Here is an 18,438-nt window from a genome sequence, read left to right on the forward strand (position 1 = left end):
GTCTAAGGATTTCCTCTCAAACCGCCCAACGTGGATGTGGACAAGGTAATAATGAAATGATGTCACAGCGTGCACGGTGTGACGGGAGCGGAGGCCCTGGGTGGCAGAGGTGCGAGCAGCCTCACATGTTATACCGCAAGGCCGACCTGGGCGCGGGCTCAAAACCCCCCCCAGAGCGTCCGACATCTCCCCAGCGACCTCCTGGTCCCCGTCGCCATGAGAACGGCCAGGAAACACCGAGTTGCTGGCATTAGGGCTGAAGGTGGAGTGGAGTGCCATGTCCCATCAGTGACGTATGGTTTCTACGAAGCAAATCTGGCAAACGTGAATGACCGTTAAACCTGAATGGCAGGGAAATGAGCTTTCTTTCTCGTGATGGTCTTTCTTGTGGAAACTCTTCATAATAAAAAAGTGAAGGAGGGAAGAGAAAGGGACCTGCAGTCTTTTTTTCACGCCTTGGCTCATCTGCACCAACAGCCACACCCCTTCCCGTGAGTCCCCAACTGTGTGCCCTTCCCCGCCTCCGCCTCCTCCGCTGGGATCTCTCTGGATCGCGACTCCGTGTTCCCAGCGTGCCCGGATGAGATCAGCGCACTCCCAAAGACCTTGGCCAAGCCGTTTATAAAACGCCCAGAACGAGGCCAAGAGGTAACCACAAGGGAGGGAGACTTGGCCCACAGGAGTCACCCACAGCCGAGCAGCGGCCAGTGGGGAGGCCGGGAGGCCTGGCTGGGGAAGGGGCCGGCACGCCAAGTGCCTGAGAATCCAGGGACACAGATAAGCAGCAGGCTGCATTCCCGGGGACAGGGACCGGGGGGGCAGGGGGCCACAGAGGGTCTCCTGGAAACCTGGAAGGGGAGGACGATGGAGACAGTGAACCTGGGAGGGCAGAGGGCGTTCGAACCAGATGGGAGGCGCAGCCGCAGGCCACACCCAGTAGAGCCATGTCCCCCACCTGCCGGGCGTCTCTGCGCCCCACACTCACTTCTGGATCACGTCACCTCCTCCACAGGACGTAGGCGCTTGCTCCGGGGCTGCCCACTCCCCCTTCTGGGGTCATCTCTAGCCACAGTCTAAACGTACACCCTGGAGCTGCTCACCTCGACCCCAATTCATGGCTTGAGTGAGCTGTTCCCTCTGCCACAGACAGCGCCCACAGCCTCCCTGCTCTGCGCCTGGCTCACTCCTACCCTCCTGCGGGCTCCCCCAAACAGGGCCTCCTCTTTCCTTCACTGCCTCAATCCTGGGGGCTCCCCAGATCCCAGGTCGGGCCTCGGGGCCTCCCTCCTGGTGAGGTTCTGGGTGACGGCACTCACCCAGGGCCCCCCGAATCACCCTGCCTTACCCTGGCCGTTCCCTTCTCCCTCGGCGCCTGGCCAGGAAGCGCCTCCCGGGCCCCTGTGTCCATCGCCTCACAAGGTCAAACAAGCAAGTACGAACACAACGCGTGCTGAATGGCTCGCGGAGAACGTGGACGTTCTACAGGGCTGGCCACCGTCTTCGCAGTCAGCAAGGGTGCATGTGGGAGCGGGCTGACGGGCGCGAGGGGCAGGGGAGCAGGAGGAAGAGCGTGTGGGCGAGGCCGCCCCTGGCTGCACGAGGCCCCTCTTTGGGGCCCGCTGGGCAGTTTAGGGGAGCTCGGTCCTGCTCACCACCTCTTCCCAGCTCCTTCGCATCCCAGGTTCGGCTCTCAGGGCCCCCCTCCCGTCACACACAGCTGCCTCTCCTGGGCTCTGCAGTGAACCATGTCAAAACCTGCCCATGACCAAATGGCCAGCGCTGCCACAAACACACAAACTGCGTGCGGGGCCAGGAGGGCCGGGGGCTGGCGGCCTCGTGGGCTTGTGGGGCAGGCGGCTCCAGAACCAGCACTAGGGGCTGAGGTGGGGCCGGCCTGCGGCAAGTTTGGGGTCACCGCCTGGAGGTCGTCAGGCAGGCCCGCTCCCTGATGACAAGGGATCCCGTCTCCTCTGCAGATGCAGACTGTGACCTCCAGGAAGCTGCTCCTGCCCAGCGCCGGGGCTCGGTGGTGGAGCATCGACCCCTGAACCTGGAGGTCACAGTTCGATTCCCGGTCAGGGCACGTTCCCTGGGTGCGGGCTGGATCCACAGTAGGAGGTGCACAGAAGGCAGCCAGTCATTGATTCTCGCTCATCATTGATGCTTCTCTCTCTCTCGCCCTCGCCCTTGATCTCTGAAGTCAACAAAAATGAATTTTTTTCAAAAAGGAGGTGTCTCCTAATCGCTCGGAAAAACCGAACTTGCCCTACGACCTCCTGGGATCCCAAAATCCAGTCGCTATCACGGGGCCACCATCTTAAAGGGTCCCCTTGGGCCTCAGTTTGCACAAGAAAAGGGGTCGGTGAGCAGACCCACCTTGCAGGAACCACACCCGCGCTGGTGAGCGTGGAACCCAAGGCAGAGCCTCCGTCCCAGCAGGCCCGGCGCTGGGCCCACTCCCAAAGCAAACAGAGGGGGGAAAGTGGAAACAGGATGCGTGTCGCTGGCTGGGGGCTGAGGTGCCACGCCCGGGGGACGCCTGGCTGCCCCATTCAGCCCTCCACTCCCAGGAACACCCGTGCCCGGCGCCTGAGCAGGCACAAGACTCACCCGCGGGCACACTCACCCGCGGGGGGCACACTCACCCGCGGGGGGCACACTCACCGCGGGCACACTCACCCGCGGGGGGCACACTCACCGTGGGGGGCACACTCACCCACGGGGGCACACTCACCCGCGGGCACACTCACCCGCGGGGGGCACACTCACCGCAGGCACACTCACCCGCGGGGGGCACACTCACCCGCGGGGGGCACACTCACCGCAGGCACACTCACCCGCGGGGGGCACACTCACCCGCGGGGGGCACACTCACCCACGGGGGCACACTCACCCGCGGGGGGCACACTCACCCGCGGGGGGCACACTCACCCGTGTGGGGCACACTCACCCGCGGGCACACTCACCCGCGGGGGGCACACTCACCCGCAGGGGGCACACTCACCCGCGGGGGGCACACTCACCCGCGGGGGGCACACTCACCCACGGGGGCACACTCACCCGCGGGCACACTCACCCGCGGGGGGCACACTCACCCACGGGGGGCACACTCACCCGCGGGGGGCACACTCACCCACGGGGGCACACTCACCCGCGGGCACACTCACCCGCGGGGGGCACACTCACCCGCGGGGGGCACACTCACCGCGGGCACACTCACCCGCGGGGGGCACACTCACCCGCGGGGGGCACACTCACCCGCGGGGGGCACACTCACCGCGGGCACACTCACCCGCGGGGGGCACACTCACCCGCGGGGGGCACACTCACCCACGGGGGCACACTCACCGCGGGCACACTCACCCGCGGGGGGCACACTCACCCGCGGGGGGCACACTCACCCGCGGTCTCGTTGCACTCGAAGTTTATGACGCTCATGCGCTGGAAGCCCGAGCTGCACTCGTCGCCTCCGAAGTAGATGAGGGTGAGGTCCCCGTCCGAGTACCTGGATTTGGGGAACACACATGCACGGGTGTTCAGCAGAACCCCGACAGGAACCTGCGTTTTTAAACCGTTCTCCATTAAGCCCTTCGCATCCCCCCGACAAATCGGTGCTGACACAGAACAGCACGCTCTCGCCAGCCGGGGAAAACGGCGAGAGGAAATGAGTTCCAAATGGACAGGCTTATCGTCCTCTTACTTCAAAGTTGCCACGGCGGCAGGACAGCGCCGAGGGTTTGCCGTGAGCCTGCACGCCCCTCCGTTCTCCTCCTTCCCTCCCTGGATTTCGTACAAGACAAGCCATCGGGCGGCCTTCCCTGCGGGCCCTGGACCATGCGCGTCCCCAGGGAACGGCCTCTCCTATCGCCCAATCTCGATGACCACTAGGTCAGGGGCCACGGGAACTGGGCTGGGTGTGTTCTCTTAGCTGTTTAAAATCTTTACGTTATGCTCACGGCATTCCAGGTTCTCCAAGCGCCAGAGACAACGGAAAGCGAGGAACGATAAATCTTTAAGTACAAAAGCCGCTTCAACTGTAAACTAATCAAGTGCGTTTCCTACAGTGCGGCTCCTTCCAAACAATGGCTTGTAAAACAAACAGCTTTAACAGGAGCCGTCGCATTGTCCAGCCAGGAAGAGCAGCCGGTGCGCAGTGACCAGGGCCCACGCCCCAGGCAGGTCGGCGGGAGGGACGCCGTCCTCCCAGCTCCCGGGCTTTGCAGGACGGAGGAGGAAGGGGCCACGGGAAGTCGGCTAAGTTTTACAAGAACAGACACAATGCGCTGGAAAAGCGCGGGAAGGCTGTTTACACACCGGAGAGTCTGGCTCTGGAATTTTCCTGCCACTTTGACTTGAGTGAAATCAGGCTTCTTCGCTTGGCAAACCGCAGCCTGCTTCTCATTACAGGCCTTCGGGGCTGCTTCAGCTTCTCCGCAGACGTTCACATAGAACACATACTCCTTCCCATCGGCAGTGTAGGAACGGCCTGGAGAGAAGGGGACACGTGAGCAGAGGCCCCGCCGCAGCCGCCGCTGCAGGAGCCACAGCGCCGCTCCCGCGCCCGCGCACCACGGCCCGGCGCCGCTCACCTCGGGTCTGCCGCAGCGGCCACAGGTCGATGGCGATGTCGTGCTGCGCGCTGCTCAGGGAGCAGTTGCTGCTCTCCAGGTAATCCCGGTGGCAGGCGTACTCGGTGACCCACTCAACCTCGTAGCGGCAGTTGGATTTGGCCGTGAGCTTGGGGAGGGTGCCCTATTGGAAACGGGTTGGGAAGGTGCACACTTCACTTGTGAACATCCAGCTTAAACACTGGTTTTCCTCGCTTCTGAAGCCTCGGAAGCCGGCGGTCGGGTTTCTACGTTTTCCTGTCCCTGCTCCGCATCCTGAGTGGCCTGGACGTGTCTGGATTCTCTGACTGGCCACGACCCCAGTGACTCGCCAGCACCCCTGCCCCCCGCTTCAGGGTCACACTCGGGCTTCGGCCAGTGCACCCTGAACCCATGTCACCCGACACCCTCGGCCTCGGCAGCAGCCAGGCGAGTGAGGCAAAGGGCAGGCAGCAGCACCTTTCAATCAGAAGAGCTGGGGAGCCCGGGCCAGGGACCTCCCCCCACACCCCGTAAGTTGTGTGGGAATCGCTGTGCCTGGGAGCCTCTAGCAGGGGTGGGCAAACTTTTTGACTCGAGGGCCACCATGGGTTCTTAAACTGGACCGGAGGGCCGGAACAAAAGCATGGATGGAGTGTTTGTGTGAACTAATATAAATTCAAAGTAAAGGAGCGGAGGGGAGAGCAAGAGAACCCGCCGCTCTTTCGGCTCCACGGGCCGGATAGAACAGCCGAACGGGCCGGATCCGGCCCGCGGGCCGTAGTTTGCCCACGGCTGCTCTAGGGAGACGGCCCTGAACCCCTCTCCGGACTGTCCCAGGGGCCTGGGCATGCCTCCATGTGCTCCTGCCCCAGGGACGGGGCCTCACCCACACACTGCGCTCTGAGGGCCCTGCCTGGCAGACAGGAGCTCTGGCCGAGCCTGCGGTGGGCCAGGGACGGAGGCCGGGAGGTCCCTGCTCCCGGAGGGCAGTGCCGTCCGTAACCGTCGCCGAGAGTGTGTGGCTGCTCGGCATCAGGCAGGGCTGCTGCCTCCGAGAGCCGCCGCTCTGCCAATGTTTACCCGGCGCCGCTCCGTGCCAGGCACAGTCCTCCGTGCGGGTTTGCAAACACGGGTCATGTGATGAATAAGCTGCGAAGGGGCGCGTCCGGCTCCGTCTGTCTGACTCAGAGCCGGTGCTTTCAGCCCTCGGCGCGGGCAGGTCGGACACGTGCCGACGGCGGCTGGGCCGCGCAGGAGAAGTCGGACACAAAGGCACACAGTGTGCGGTCACTGCCCTGGACGGTCACTGCACAAGATGCCCACAAAGCCAAGGCCACAGGCTGTGGCTGCCAGGCTGGGGCAGGGGTGGCAGTGGCCACACAAGGTCTCTTTCGGGGTGATGGACACATCCGAGCATCAGACGGGGGCACTGGTTGCCTAATTCTGTTCCTGTGCTTAAAACGGGGGCTTTTACCATCTGTATATTCACTAAAGCTTTTTTAAAGAAACCTACAAGGTACACGTTGACTAAACTCCCAGCTCCGAAAAGTATTCCACCAGCCAGCGCAAACGCTTAAGTAAACCTTCGAGAATTAAGGCACCACATGTAACCCGAGTGCCGCCCCGTGAGCAGCGAGGCTGGGCGGGGACCCTTCCCTTCCTAGCAGCAAACCAGCCCCTGCGCGGACACCGCGGTGCCTCATGTCTGGGAAGAGAGGGTGGGAGGGGCGGGCGGGAGAGGGGGCGCCCACCCCTCTCCGAGCGCACAGGTCCTCACTGCATGCAGTGCAAACGAGGGGGGGAGCCGGGGAGCCCGCGGCCCCGAGACGGCCTCCGCAGCCTGAGAAGGTTTCCATTCCCATGCGTAGGCACGGACGGAAGGAATAAATCAGAGCCCCTCCACCTCGCATTCAGAACTGACGTCGAGCCCGGGGCGGCCAGGCGGGTCCCCTGTGAGCTGCCACCGCGGGCCCTGGGAGTCTGGGGACCTAACGCGGAAAGCTGGTTGGGACGAAACCTTTGTCCCCACACCCCAGCGCACAAAGCTGGCCCGCTGCCACGGCACATTCCACGTTTATTTGGGGGGAGGGGAGGAAGGCTCCCCGGCCCAAGCACTCCCCTCCTCCTCACTCCCTCTGCTCGGAGGAGACAGGAATAAATCAGGGGGAAGCCCTGCCCTTCCTCCGGGCTGTCTCCCGTCCATCGGCACCCACATCTGCTAAAACACTTCACAGCCACACGTGCATGCAACACCACTGGGCAGCGGCCAAGGACAACCCAGACCGCCCTACCCTCACGGAGTTTACAGCTGTGCTCAACTGCGTAAACAGCCAGAGGACAGAGCAATCAGGCTGCTGGCAGCTCCGCAGGGGGAGGCCGGCGGGGAGGGGGAGGCAGGGAGGGTGACCGCTCCCCTGTGAGCGCAGGGGGCCTTCCCGCGGCCGGCCGGTTCTTCCACGCCGGGCGGGACCCCCAACGCCCTGCTCGGAGCCTCCCAGGTCTGCACGGCATCTGCACTGCTCGTTTCTGACCACGGTTCTGGAAACTCGTTAGCTACCCCTACCTGGTTTCATCCCCAAACAATAAGGGCCATGAAGTCACGGGTTTGGGGTGGTAGGGATGGTTTTCCAAAACCCACTCCAATCAGCACAGCTATGAACATTTTTAAAATCTGTCCACGAACCAATGAGAATCGTCTCCCACAACAGTAGAGCAAAACCCCGTCCGTCCCACGTGAACACCCAGGGGCCCCTCGAGGTGGCGGAGAGAGCAAACGGCCGGCTGTTCTCCGGGAGCCTCGCCCGCTCGGCCATCCCGGGAAGCACGTTTTCCCCACAGTCCACACGCTCGGCCCGCACAGACCCACCGCCCGCCGCGGCCCCAGCCCCCGCTCCCAGGCAGCCCGGCTAGTGGGCGCGCTGGGACGTCCTGGGAGACCAGCCTCACCTCCCGGCGCTCCGACGGGCAGACGAAGGTAATGGTCACGGCCGGGCTATGGCCCTCACAGAAGTCTGGCCTCCCTGCCTCTTCTTTTCCGTAGGTCAGGACCAGCCTGGAGGCCACAAGAGACAGGAGCGTTACAAAGTATCTTTTCCAAATTAAAGGCATTCAGATTAATCCGGGGGCCCTGAGCATTCATTTGGGGACACTGGAAACTGAAGGGAGATTAAAATGTAAAAGAAGCCATACGTAGCACACTTTAATTCATTTCCATTTGGGGAAGGAAAATAAATTTAAAAGTAAACTTCCATTTAGTGCTGTTTTCTTTAAAAAACAAATAAAACAAGCAACGTGTAAATTTAAATACTACGAAAAGCTGTTTGAGTCAAACAAAAAACATTACACTCTAACAAAACCAAACACACACAGCTGAGCAGGTCAAGCCATCGCTCCACAGCCCGCAAGACCACTTCCTCCCCAAACAACGCCGTCTCCGTGCAAGCCAAGGTCGTCTCTGTCACCTGAAGACAGCGGAGCGTGCTGGCCGGCTGGCCACGGCGGGAAGGGCCTCATGAGGGGGTTGGGGGGGTCTCTCACCTCGGGCCCGCACCCGCACTCCTGGTGAGCCGGCCACAGAACGGCCGAAAACACAGGGCCTGCCTTTCCTCTGAGGACTCGCTCAGGCTTTCATCCAATGCCCACTTCTCCCAAAGTCGTCCGGGTACAAAGAGTCCCCCATTTGTCACGGAGAACAACGTTATGGGCTGCGTGGTGTCCTCCCTCCCCCAGCTCCCGCGGAAGCCCTAACCCCAGCCCCTCGGCATGTGACCGTCTTTGGAGATGAGGTATTCAACGAGGGGATTAAGACGAGGTTGTCAGGGTGGGCGCTCATCAGACAGGACTGTGTCCTCCGAAGAAGAGGAGACCAGGACACAGACAGGCACAGAGGGAAGCACGGGGGCACAGGGAGAAGACGGCCGCCCGCAGCCAAGGAGCGAGGCCACGGGACAAACAGCCCTGGCGCCCTGGACTGCGGGCCTCCAAACTGAGAGCAAATAACTGTCCGCGGCTGGCCGCCCGGCTGTGGCTCTTTGCTCACAGCAGCCCTGCAAACTAACGCAGACACACACCTAGAAGCCTCCCCGACATTTCACATTTCAGGCATGCTCCATTTCCGCAGGCGATCTGTAATCGCAGCACTGATGAGCCACAGCTCCACGCAGAGCAGCCCACGAGGTGTCCATCAAGGGCCTGCCACCGGGGGGCCATCAAAACCCTCCACCCCAGTGCCAGCCGCGGTCACGTGCGCCCACGGAGGAAAGCGTCTCCCTGCCAAGTCAGGCACAGAGGCGGAAGAGCACGTGCAAGCAGCACATCTTATCATGAGGACTGAAGCACCGGGTCTGGGGGGGCTGGGGGGACTGGGGGGCCGGTGCCCCCGCAGGAAGCAGGCCCCGCGCCCTGGAAGGGAGCCAGCACACTGCCCTTCCTGCCCTCTCCCTGCAGGATGGTGTCTCTGAAGAGCAGATAAGGGTGGACACAGTGAACTTCACCGGGGACCTGCCATGGCCAGCGTCACACACACCTGCAGGGAGCTGTCACATGAAGCTGTCACATGAGGCAGCCCCGTGCGCTCATCCCGACCCACGTTCTCACAGCTCTGGGAGACAAGTGATTAGGAGTCAGGCAGCCTCGGTGACTCACCGCGATGACTAGTGTTTTTGCAAGCCTGTGGGAAGCCATGGTTTTGCAAGCATCATCGTGCAACCAACTACAAAGCCAGGCTCCTGCTGAGCAGGGCAGCCGCCCGCGCACACTGACCTGTCCTCGCTCACGAGCTTCAGCCCCTCCTTGGGCTGGCCCACGTCGAAGGCCTGGCCCCCGCGCACCAGGCAGGCGGCAGTGCCCAGGGGGCAGGCGCGCAGCTGCGGGCTCGGGCCCCGGAGAGAGTCTGTAAAACATTACATGGCATGTGGATTATGCATCAAAGGGTCACCACACTCACCCGCGGGCCCCAGGTCCCTTGAAAGAAAAAAAAACCAAGATCAACATTTTCCAAGTCTCCATAAGTAACGTAAGGTAGACGTTTGGACCACATTCCATTCGCAGACCTTGGACATCAGTGACCTGCCTGCGCGTTAGGAGGAGAGAGCAGCGGCCCCCACCTGCAGGGCTGCAGGCACGTGTCGGGGAAGGAATGCAGGGCACTCGCCCTGCCTCTGGCACGTGAGAGGCGCCCGCTAAGCAGGGGCTCTCGTGTTTGCTGACCTTGAGGAATGTGCCCCCTCCTCCTGGAATGACCCCCCCTCAATCTATAAACAGACTAGCACAGGCAGGGACTCCGTGGGTCTGTGTGAAGACAAGCAGACTCGAGAGAGAACCCACAGATGGTTCTGGATTCAGGTCCTAGATCCACCACTGACCTCCGCTACACCTCTGACCTAACTCCACAGCTCCCCAGCCCCTGAGCCGCCTCACAGGGTCGAGGAGTCACAGACGATGGGGAGGACACGTCGGTCTCAGGCCACATCCTGAGATTTCCCTGCCGGGCGGTTAGTGCACCCCGAGCGTCTGCGGCTCCGGGGCTCTGCGCCCGCAGTGGCCCACGGGGGACGGAGCACTCGGGGGACTGAAGGCCAATGTGAGGCCCGAGCCCGCAGCGTGCAGTTGAGCAGCCGGCAGGAAAGCGACGCTGTTCGTGGTTTCGGGGTCACTTTCATCACACGGTGTGAGGCCCGGAGCCGTCTCCTGGGCTGGAGAGTGTCGGGGTAAAGACACTCCGTGTGGGTGATCCGTGTGAATCCAAGTCACGGAACCCAACTCAAACTGCCAGTCAATTGCAAAGAAAAAAGCTCTTTTAAGACTATATCCAGCCAAAACCAGTTTGGCTCAGTGGATAGAGCGTCAGCCTGCGGACTGAAGGGTCCCGGGTTCGATTCCGGTCAAGGGCATGTACCTTGGTTGCGGGCACATCCCCAGTAGGAGGTGTGCAGGAGGCAGCTGATCGATGTTTCTCTCTCATCCATGTTTCTAACTCTCTATCCCTCTTCCTTCCTCTCTGTAAAAAATCAATAAAATATATTTAAAAAAAAAAAAAAGACTATATCCAGTGAATCTGAATAATCGCGTATTATTTCAGAATCCAACTTGATCACCAAATTGGAGTTACAGGCCCATTGAAGATGAAGACTTTGTCTACCGACCTTTCTCCAGAACAACAACAGGAGCCGTCCTTGGAGCACAAAAGAACGACACGAACAACCTGCCACACACCTGCCCGGCGCTGGCCCCTGGGGAGCCGTGCAGCCCCCGTTTTAGAACGACGTAGGAGCAGTGAGCCAGTGGCGTGTGATGTCCACGCACAGGGTAGGGAACGCTCACACTCATGTGCCTGCTGCCCACAGCCCTCGCGTGGGCTGGCTTCCTTCTTAAAAACTTTTCTAAGGCCCAAGTCCTATGTACTAGTACGACGTGAGGAATAAGAACGTAAGGGAGACAGGGAAGAATTGTTTTTCACTCATTACCAGCGAAGCCAGCAGAGGACTAACAGCTCACAGCCCTTGAAGCAAACGCCAAGCTAGGCTCCAGCCGGGCTTAGCACAGCTGCCCACGGCCTCTCTGGATCAAGGCTGGGCCCAGCCTTCAGGTGGCTGAGCAGACACCAAGCTTCTCACCCAGTCCTGGCAGCTTCAGAGACACCCAGCCAAGAAGTCGTCCCAGAACGAAATATGGGTCATGACCAAGTGCCCGAGGACCCTGGGCACCCCTCTCCCCCTTTTCCCAGCCTGCAGCTCACAGCCAAGGGCCTCAGGGACCCACAGCCAGGCACGCGTGGCTTCCCCAGTCCGGCCAGGAACTCCGGACTCCGTTTCCTCCAGCCGTGCTCAGCGCCCACACACCAATTCAATCCACCCCCCGCCCCGCCCCCATCTCATTGGAAGTAAGATTTACTTGAGAATCTGAAAACCCCAAGTGTCAGGCAGAGAGAGCACACGGGGCTGGACTCGCAGTGTGGAGGGAATGCGTGAGGGATGGGATTCCTGGGCCGAGGGGTGGGCTGTGCCCAGAGACGTCTGTGGGGACCAACGCGATCTCGGAGGCCTCACGGCCACGTGGCTCCAAGCAGGTGAACGCAGGCGGAGGGCAAAGCCAAGGACACTGCCAAGCGACCCTTCCCCACCCCTCGCCCACGCCCCCCGAGGTCCAGACCTATGTCTCTGCAAACGTTGATGAACAGAGACGTGTCCGGGTCCGAGTCATCCACCAAGTAAGCGCCACTGAGCTTGATCAGTGGGTTTAAATCGTGCTTCTTGAACTCGCCATCAAATGCGTAGCACGGCACCTAGAAGAGAGGATAGAGTCAGTCTTCAACACACACCTTCCAACTGGCCTGCGACCCACCACCTTTTTAGCGGGTCCTTGCTTCCGGATTACACACGCCTTGCCCTGCGGCCCACATCCCCACCACCACCAGCTTGGTCCTGCCCAAGCTGCCTCGGGTCACATCACTCTCTGCTCAGATCCACACTGAGAGCGAGTCCCCTCCAACCTCGAGGACGCAGCCTCGGGGCTCCCGGGTGCTGCTCGGCCCACGGAACTCGACACTCCCTCGCATCTCCCTGGAATCACACAGCTCTCGCTCCACCTCGCTCCGGTCTCGGATGAACCGTCACCTGCTCGGGGAGCCTGTCCTGACACCCTGATCTAAAGCAGTGCTCCCCAGTGCTCTGTGCCTCCCCGCCTTCCTTCCCTTCATAGCGCTGGTGTGTGTTACCTGTTAGCTTCCTCCCACAGGAGAGCCTGCTGGCTGAGCACACGGCTGTCCCTGCTGAAGCCCGGAAAGACGGGCTCAGGACGACGCCTGCACCAGCACCTGCTCAGTAACTGATGAAGACAGAGTCCTCCTTCGAGCATTGAGCCCGTCCTTCCTGGATTCTCACTTATGACCACTCACACCCTCGTCTCTAGGAACGAATGGCCTCTTAGTTCCAAAATGTCAAGGAGCCCACTGCAGCTGACACGGCTCCGGGCTCTCCAGCTCCTAACCTTCTCAAGCAGAGAGCATTGCGCCTAGACACGTGCCGAGACTCACAAAGGCCCTGCTCACCCAGATAACACCACCTCCTGCCAGGTCTGCCTTTGAAACCCCCTTGTGAGTCTTATTTCCAAAAAAAAAACAACACCCTGGCATCCCTGTCATCGCCCGTGCGAAGAAACACACCGAAGACTCGTGTTCTCGGCAATCGTTTCAAAGCAGTTTGCTTCACCGCTTTCCAGCCACGATGTTCTTGAGACTTAAGTCTTTCACAAGGAAGCCATTCGCAGGCAGGGCTGCTCGCAAAGGTTAACTGCCTAATATTTAGCTTTCAAATCTTTCTTGGAAAGATGCTATCAGGCCTGCAGGAACGCTCTGACCCACTAACCTTTTTCCCCAGCCCCGTTCCCCGAGATTTCATGGAGAGCGAACGGACTGAACCAACCACTTGCACCTCCTCGCAGCCTCAGGGGACACGCGCACTCATTCCGACCAGATCCCTAAAGCAGAGTCTCCCGTGATCGGAGATCCCGCCGATAACCACAGGGGCTGGCACATCTGGTCCTGGGAGAACATGACTCACAGGGGCCAGACGCCAAGCCTCGGGCTACATCCTGCAGAAAGGCCAGGCCCACACGCTTTAAAAATTACCTAAATTAAAGTGAAGGTCTCCCTGCAGCCCGTCCCTGGGCCCGGGGAAAGTAATCAGGGCCCCTAATCCTGCGAATCTGCCGTGTGCCATCCCCGGCACGTTCACACAGCGACGCCAACGGGAGCGGGTCAGAGTGGAGGCGGGGCGCCGCTCCAGCTACAAAATGAAAGCCTGTGAGAGCAAGGCACAGCGGCCCCGGCTGGGGGGAAGGCGAGGCCGGCCACGTGTGCAAGGACTCGCCATTCTGGACGGGCTCGGGGGATCCCAGTGAGAAGCCGGCGCTCAGACCCCCGCTCCAGGCAGCCAGCCACCGCTGGCCGGCGCGCGGGCCAGGAAGGAATTGCGGGGCCCGCCCAGCCCTGCGCCCACAGAACTGGAGTGCACGTCGGAAAACAGCCGGGCTCCTGGGGAGAGGCCTCCCACTTCCTGCCCCACGGAGCAGAGCAATGGAGACATTCATGAGAGCAGGAACGCGGCCGCTGGGGGAGGGGCGGCCGGCCCCCCACTCCGCACACTGAGTGGACCTTGTTCACGCCGTATGTTGACGGTGCTTGTGCGGCTGCTGAGGTCTGAGTTCCCTGGGTTCCCTCCCCAGAGTGCCAGGGGAGGGGGCGGCCGGCCGTGGTACTTTAGAGAAATTACAATCTAAAAAAACCCTCCCGGGGTCCACTGAACGGGCCCAGGGCGGTCGTGGTAAAAGGCAGCCGAGAACAGCCGTTAACTCCCGCCGTCAGAGCAGCACAAACAAAGAAACCAGGAAATCTGAGCGAGGTGTGGACATCGTGGCGGCAACAGCCCTAGACCGAGTGGATTTCTTCTTTAAGACGTGCTGGGTGTTGTGTGCATGCAGAGAAGCACAACCAATGGACTCAGAGAGGAGGGGGCGAGGGTAGGTGCTGGGGGGCGGGGGCAGCCGGGGAGAGGTCAATGGGGGGGGAAAGGAGACAAATGTAATACTTTCAACCATGAAGAATTTAAATTAAAGGAAAAGAAATGCTGAGTGTTTTAACAATTCTTGGAGTCGCACCACAGCCGGTCAGCGCAATCCATCCCCGAGACAGGGTAAAGCGAGGTACTCGATTGTGACCCGGGGGGCACTGTGACCCGGGGGCACTGTGACCTGGGGCAGTGATGGCAGGCTACGCCAGCGGCCACGTGCTCCTCGGGCCCTCCCTCTAAGGTGCCGGCACGGGAGGCAGAAAGGAGTTCAGGTCGTGAGCAGGGACGCGCCCTCCGGACCTTTAAGTCCCCGGGGCCCCTGAAAGCAAGCAGCCTTTCAAAACGCAAGAAATTCCTCCTGCGCGGCCCCCAACGGGCCCTCCCTGCCTGGACACCAGAGGGATCAGGCCCAGCTGCCACCCCGCCCCCGAGCCGAGCAGAGAGCCGACTGCAACGTCTCTCCTGCACCTTCAGATCCACGTCGAAGAGAAATTAAATGTCACTGTTTTGAGAAAAAACAGCTGGCCCTCCCCCCTCCGCCCCAAAGAACAATTCAGAGCAGGGCACCCGTCTGCTGCAAAGGCCACATGGTAAATATGCCAGGCTCGCGTCACGTAGGCCTCTGCCCTGCATTCTTCTTTGTCTCTTCACAGCCCATAAAAACGTGAAGGCCATTCTTCGCTCTGGGCTGTACAAACACAGACCAGGCAGGGCTGGGCCACGGGCTGCAGTGTGACTTCCACCCGCCGCCCCAAGCGGGGGGGAGACAAACGGCTACTTCTTTCTTCCTTGAACCTGGAAAGGCGTTTTCCCCAGGTCGGGGGAGACGCCACTGCCAGCTCAGGAGAGCGAGGGGAGAGGCCGCGCCGCGGAGGCAGGAAGACAGCCTCGCTGGCAGGCTGGGGCTCGGGGGGCCGGGGAGGTGGAGGTCTCCGGGGAGAGCAGGCAGCTACCCTGCAGCCCCGACAGGCTCCTCCTGCCACGCACCGTGTGCTGGCCAACAGCTCACCCTCCGTTTTGCAATTTAAAGCGTAACCCTGACGCCGTTCCTAAGGACGGGTGACATTTCCTTGGGCCTCTCCCCTCCCACACTTGAAGCTTTTCTGCTCTGAGCCTCCGGCTGCTCCTCCGCGAGGCAGCGTGGCCTCTTCCACGCCGCGGGACCCCGTCCTCTGTCCCGGACTGCCGTAGGTGCGGGCCTGTGATCGCTCGTCATTCCTCGTGTCGCTGGCTTTACTTTTTAAAAGCGAATGTATCTCCTTTTGCCCTTCTTGAACGATCCGGCATTAAGCCATCAGTGAAAACAACTCCCATTGGTCAGTTCCTCACTCCTAAGACTTTGAACCCAATCCCTCAGAACGGGAAACGAACGGCGAAAAGTGAGAATAATCAGCCCGCGAAGACCGCTGTCCAGGCGGGCACAGGAAACCACGGGTACGACCGACCCGGGCGGCGGGAGGAGTGAAGCGGAAAGGGTGCTACCGCTCTCCTCTCCCCCGCGACCAGGGAAAGCCACGCGGCGGAGCCACCTTCGGAGGCCCCTAGTAGAGGGAACAGGACACTTCGTGGAGCAACAAGAATGACCTGACCGGCCCGGCCAGTGTGGCCCAGTGGTTGAGCATCAATCCATGAACCAGGAGGTCACGGTTCAATTCCCGATCAGGGCACGTGCCCGAGTTGCGGGCTCAATCCCCGGGAGGGGATGTACAGGAGGCAGCCGATCAATGATTCTCTCTCACCATTAATGTTTCTATCTCTCTCTCCCTCTCCCCTCCTCTCTGAAATCAATTTTTTAAAAAAAATTTTTTTTTTTTTAAAGAATGATCTGACCAAGAAAGAACGGAAGAACGGTAAGACACCCAGCCTCTGAGGTGAGCTGGCGAAGACCTGGAGGGCTCAGGACACCTGGCCGGGAGCCACCATCCGCAGCCACCCCAGGGCTCCGGGCGGAGACGGCACGGGAGGCACCGTGGACACCCTACACCCCGCTCCGCCGGGTCCCTCGGTCCTGCGTTGCACGGCACCAGAAACCCACAAGGAACCTGCCTGCAGGTGGGCCGTTCGATTTCCACCACGGCCTGTGGGCCGCAGAGCCCTGTCCTAAGCGCAGAACCACCCAGCACAACAGGAACAACTGAACCAGTATTTCCAGTCTGAAGGGCCCAGCATGTACTTTCCAAGCACGTGACCTCGAGGCTACCTCTTTCTTGGCTTTGAACGTGTCTTTCTTGCAGGCGGCGGAAGTCCTCCACTCGAAGTAGTGCACACAGTCCGCGGCGGCGACAAACTCGGGCGTGCCCTGTCAGAACGAAGTTAAAGTTACCCTGCTGCGCACGGGCAGGTTCCCTTTATTAAAGTTAGAAACCGTAAAAAAAAAATAAAATAGCCAAAACCGGTTTGGCTCAGTGGATAGAGCGTCGGCCTGCGGACTCAAGGGTCCCAGGTTCGATTCCGGTCAAGGGCATGTACCTTGGTTGCGGGCACATTCCCAGTAGGGGATGTGCAGGAGGCAGCTGATCGATGTTTCTCTCTCATCGATGTTTCTAGCTCTCTATCCCTCTCCCTTCCTCTCTCTGAAATATCAATAAAATATATTTTAAAAAAATAAAAATAAAATAAAGTTAGAAACCGTAAACGAACATTTTAAAAGTAGCAACACGGGGGCAGCGGGCAAACGCAACCGTTTTTAGTTCGACAAGGTCATCACCAAGTTCCCAAACCCAAAAACTCTGAGACAAAGGCTTCATGAAATCATGCTGGAATTTTGGTAGAATCGGGCCAAGACTGTTCTACTGCCCCAGCTATGCGAGTACAGTAAACTCCTGGGAAGCAACCCTCAGAGCCCTGATCCTCTCAAACTCCAAATGTTCTCTTAACCAAATGCCAACAAAATCAAAGCCAGAAAATGTGACCTCATGCTTCCTGTCAGCGAGGGAGGAGGCCCACCCAGGCCCGGCTGAGTTCCTACGCCAGCCTCGCTTCAGACCGCCCCCCCCACCCCCCACCCCCAACGCCTCAACCCGGGTAGACTCCAAACTTAGCCACGGCGCGGCCGGGTGATGCCCGACCCGGCGGGAATTTACCGCTACACACCCATGTGCAAATCTGGAGTTCTCCACAATTCTGGTTCTTTCATGGTGAACACAGAATTCTTGAAGGAAATCGGTTAAAATTAAAACAGGAGCCAGCCCGTTCGGGAACACGGACCTCCGCGTTTCACAGAGCGGCAAGCCGGCTTTTCTCCCAGGGTTTCGACATGGACAGCAGTGCAATTGGTAGGCTGGTCCAAACGAAACATGTAAGTTCTATCTTTAAAAAACCCTTGAGAGGAGACATGACGGGCCTGAGAACATAACAGTCACAGCAAATTCTAAAATAGTATTTCAGAGCAATCTGGTGGCCACGTGAGTTTTACGCACCCTGATTTTTCTGAATACTTGGGCTCTTACTCTGATTAGAGAACCTTCATAGGATCTGTACGCCAACTGCTTTCCCTAAAAACTAGCAATTATTTTACTTCAAGTCCCTCACTAACCACTAAAGATTAAAAATGTTTAAAACTCCCATGCAATACAGAGACAGCAAGAACAAATCACACTTTAAACCATTATGTCCCTTTTCAACACTAGGAATACCCAAAAAGGTTGGGAAGCCTACTACCCACTAGCAAAAACTTCTCCTAGATCAGCGATTTTCAACGTTTTTCATCTCATGACACGCACATAAACAAATTACGAACATTCTGCGGCACACCGGAAAATACATTTTTCTGTCGATCTGACCAAAAAAATCGGTATAATTTTGATTCATTCACGCCGGACAGCTATTGTTGTGCTGGCTGTTGTCATTTTTTTTTTTTAATTTGGCAATCCAAGGGAAAAGAGGTCAGTGCCCCGACTAAATAGGTACTGCATGTTTTAAACATTCTGCCGCACATCATTTGAAAACCGCTGTCCTACACAGATCTCCGTCTCTGCAGTTTAATGTAAATGAGGAAAGAAAAACATTTAAAAAAATAAATACATTGCCCTAAAAACTATCCAAATAAAATGCTGGGAGAAGAGATTTTAGAAAGAAGGAAAAAAATTATGCCTGCAATAAACATTACACTGTGCTTTGAGTTTAAACACATTCATCACTTTGATTTGTAGTTTTACACAGGATGTGGATCGAGTTTCACTCGAAAGTTGTAACTATAGACTTCGGATTTTTTACTTATTGGTTCTTAATGGCGATGGCGATTTCGGTTGGGGTTTTTATCTGCTGTGCTTTCCATTTTTTTC

The 18,438-nt window shown here is 59.1% G+C and overlaps 1 protein-coding gene across 1 annotated transcript in view; it reads right to left on the reverse strand.

The window, feature by feature from the left end:
• Positions 1–18,438, reverse strand: part of IGF2R (insulin like growth factor 2 receptor) — a 103,084-nt gene that overhangs the window by 52,191 nt on the left and 32,455 nt on the right. Inside the window, 7 exon segments of the mRNA XM_080666273.1 lie at positions 3,402–3,505; positions 4,315–4,486; positions 4,590–4,752; positions 7,536–7,641; positions 9,351–9,480; positions 11,739–11,871; positions 16,356–16,454. Coding sequence (XP_080522399.1) covers positions 3,402–3,505; positions 4,315–4,486; positions 4,590–4,752; positions 7,536–7,641; positions 9,351–9,480; positions 11,739–11,871; positions 16,356–16,454 — 907 coding nt within the window.

This window comes from Plecotus auritus, assembly GCF_963455305.1.
Source record: "Plecotus auritus genome assembly, chromosome: 4".
In the NCBI taxonomy this organism is placed as follows: domain Eukaryota; kingdom Metazoa; phylum Chordata; class Mammalia; order Chiroptera; family Vespertilionidae; genus Plecotus; species Plecotus auritus.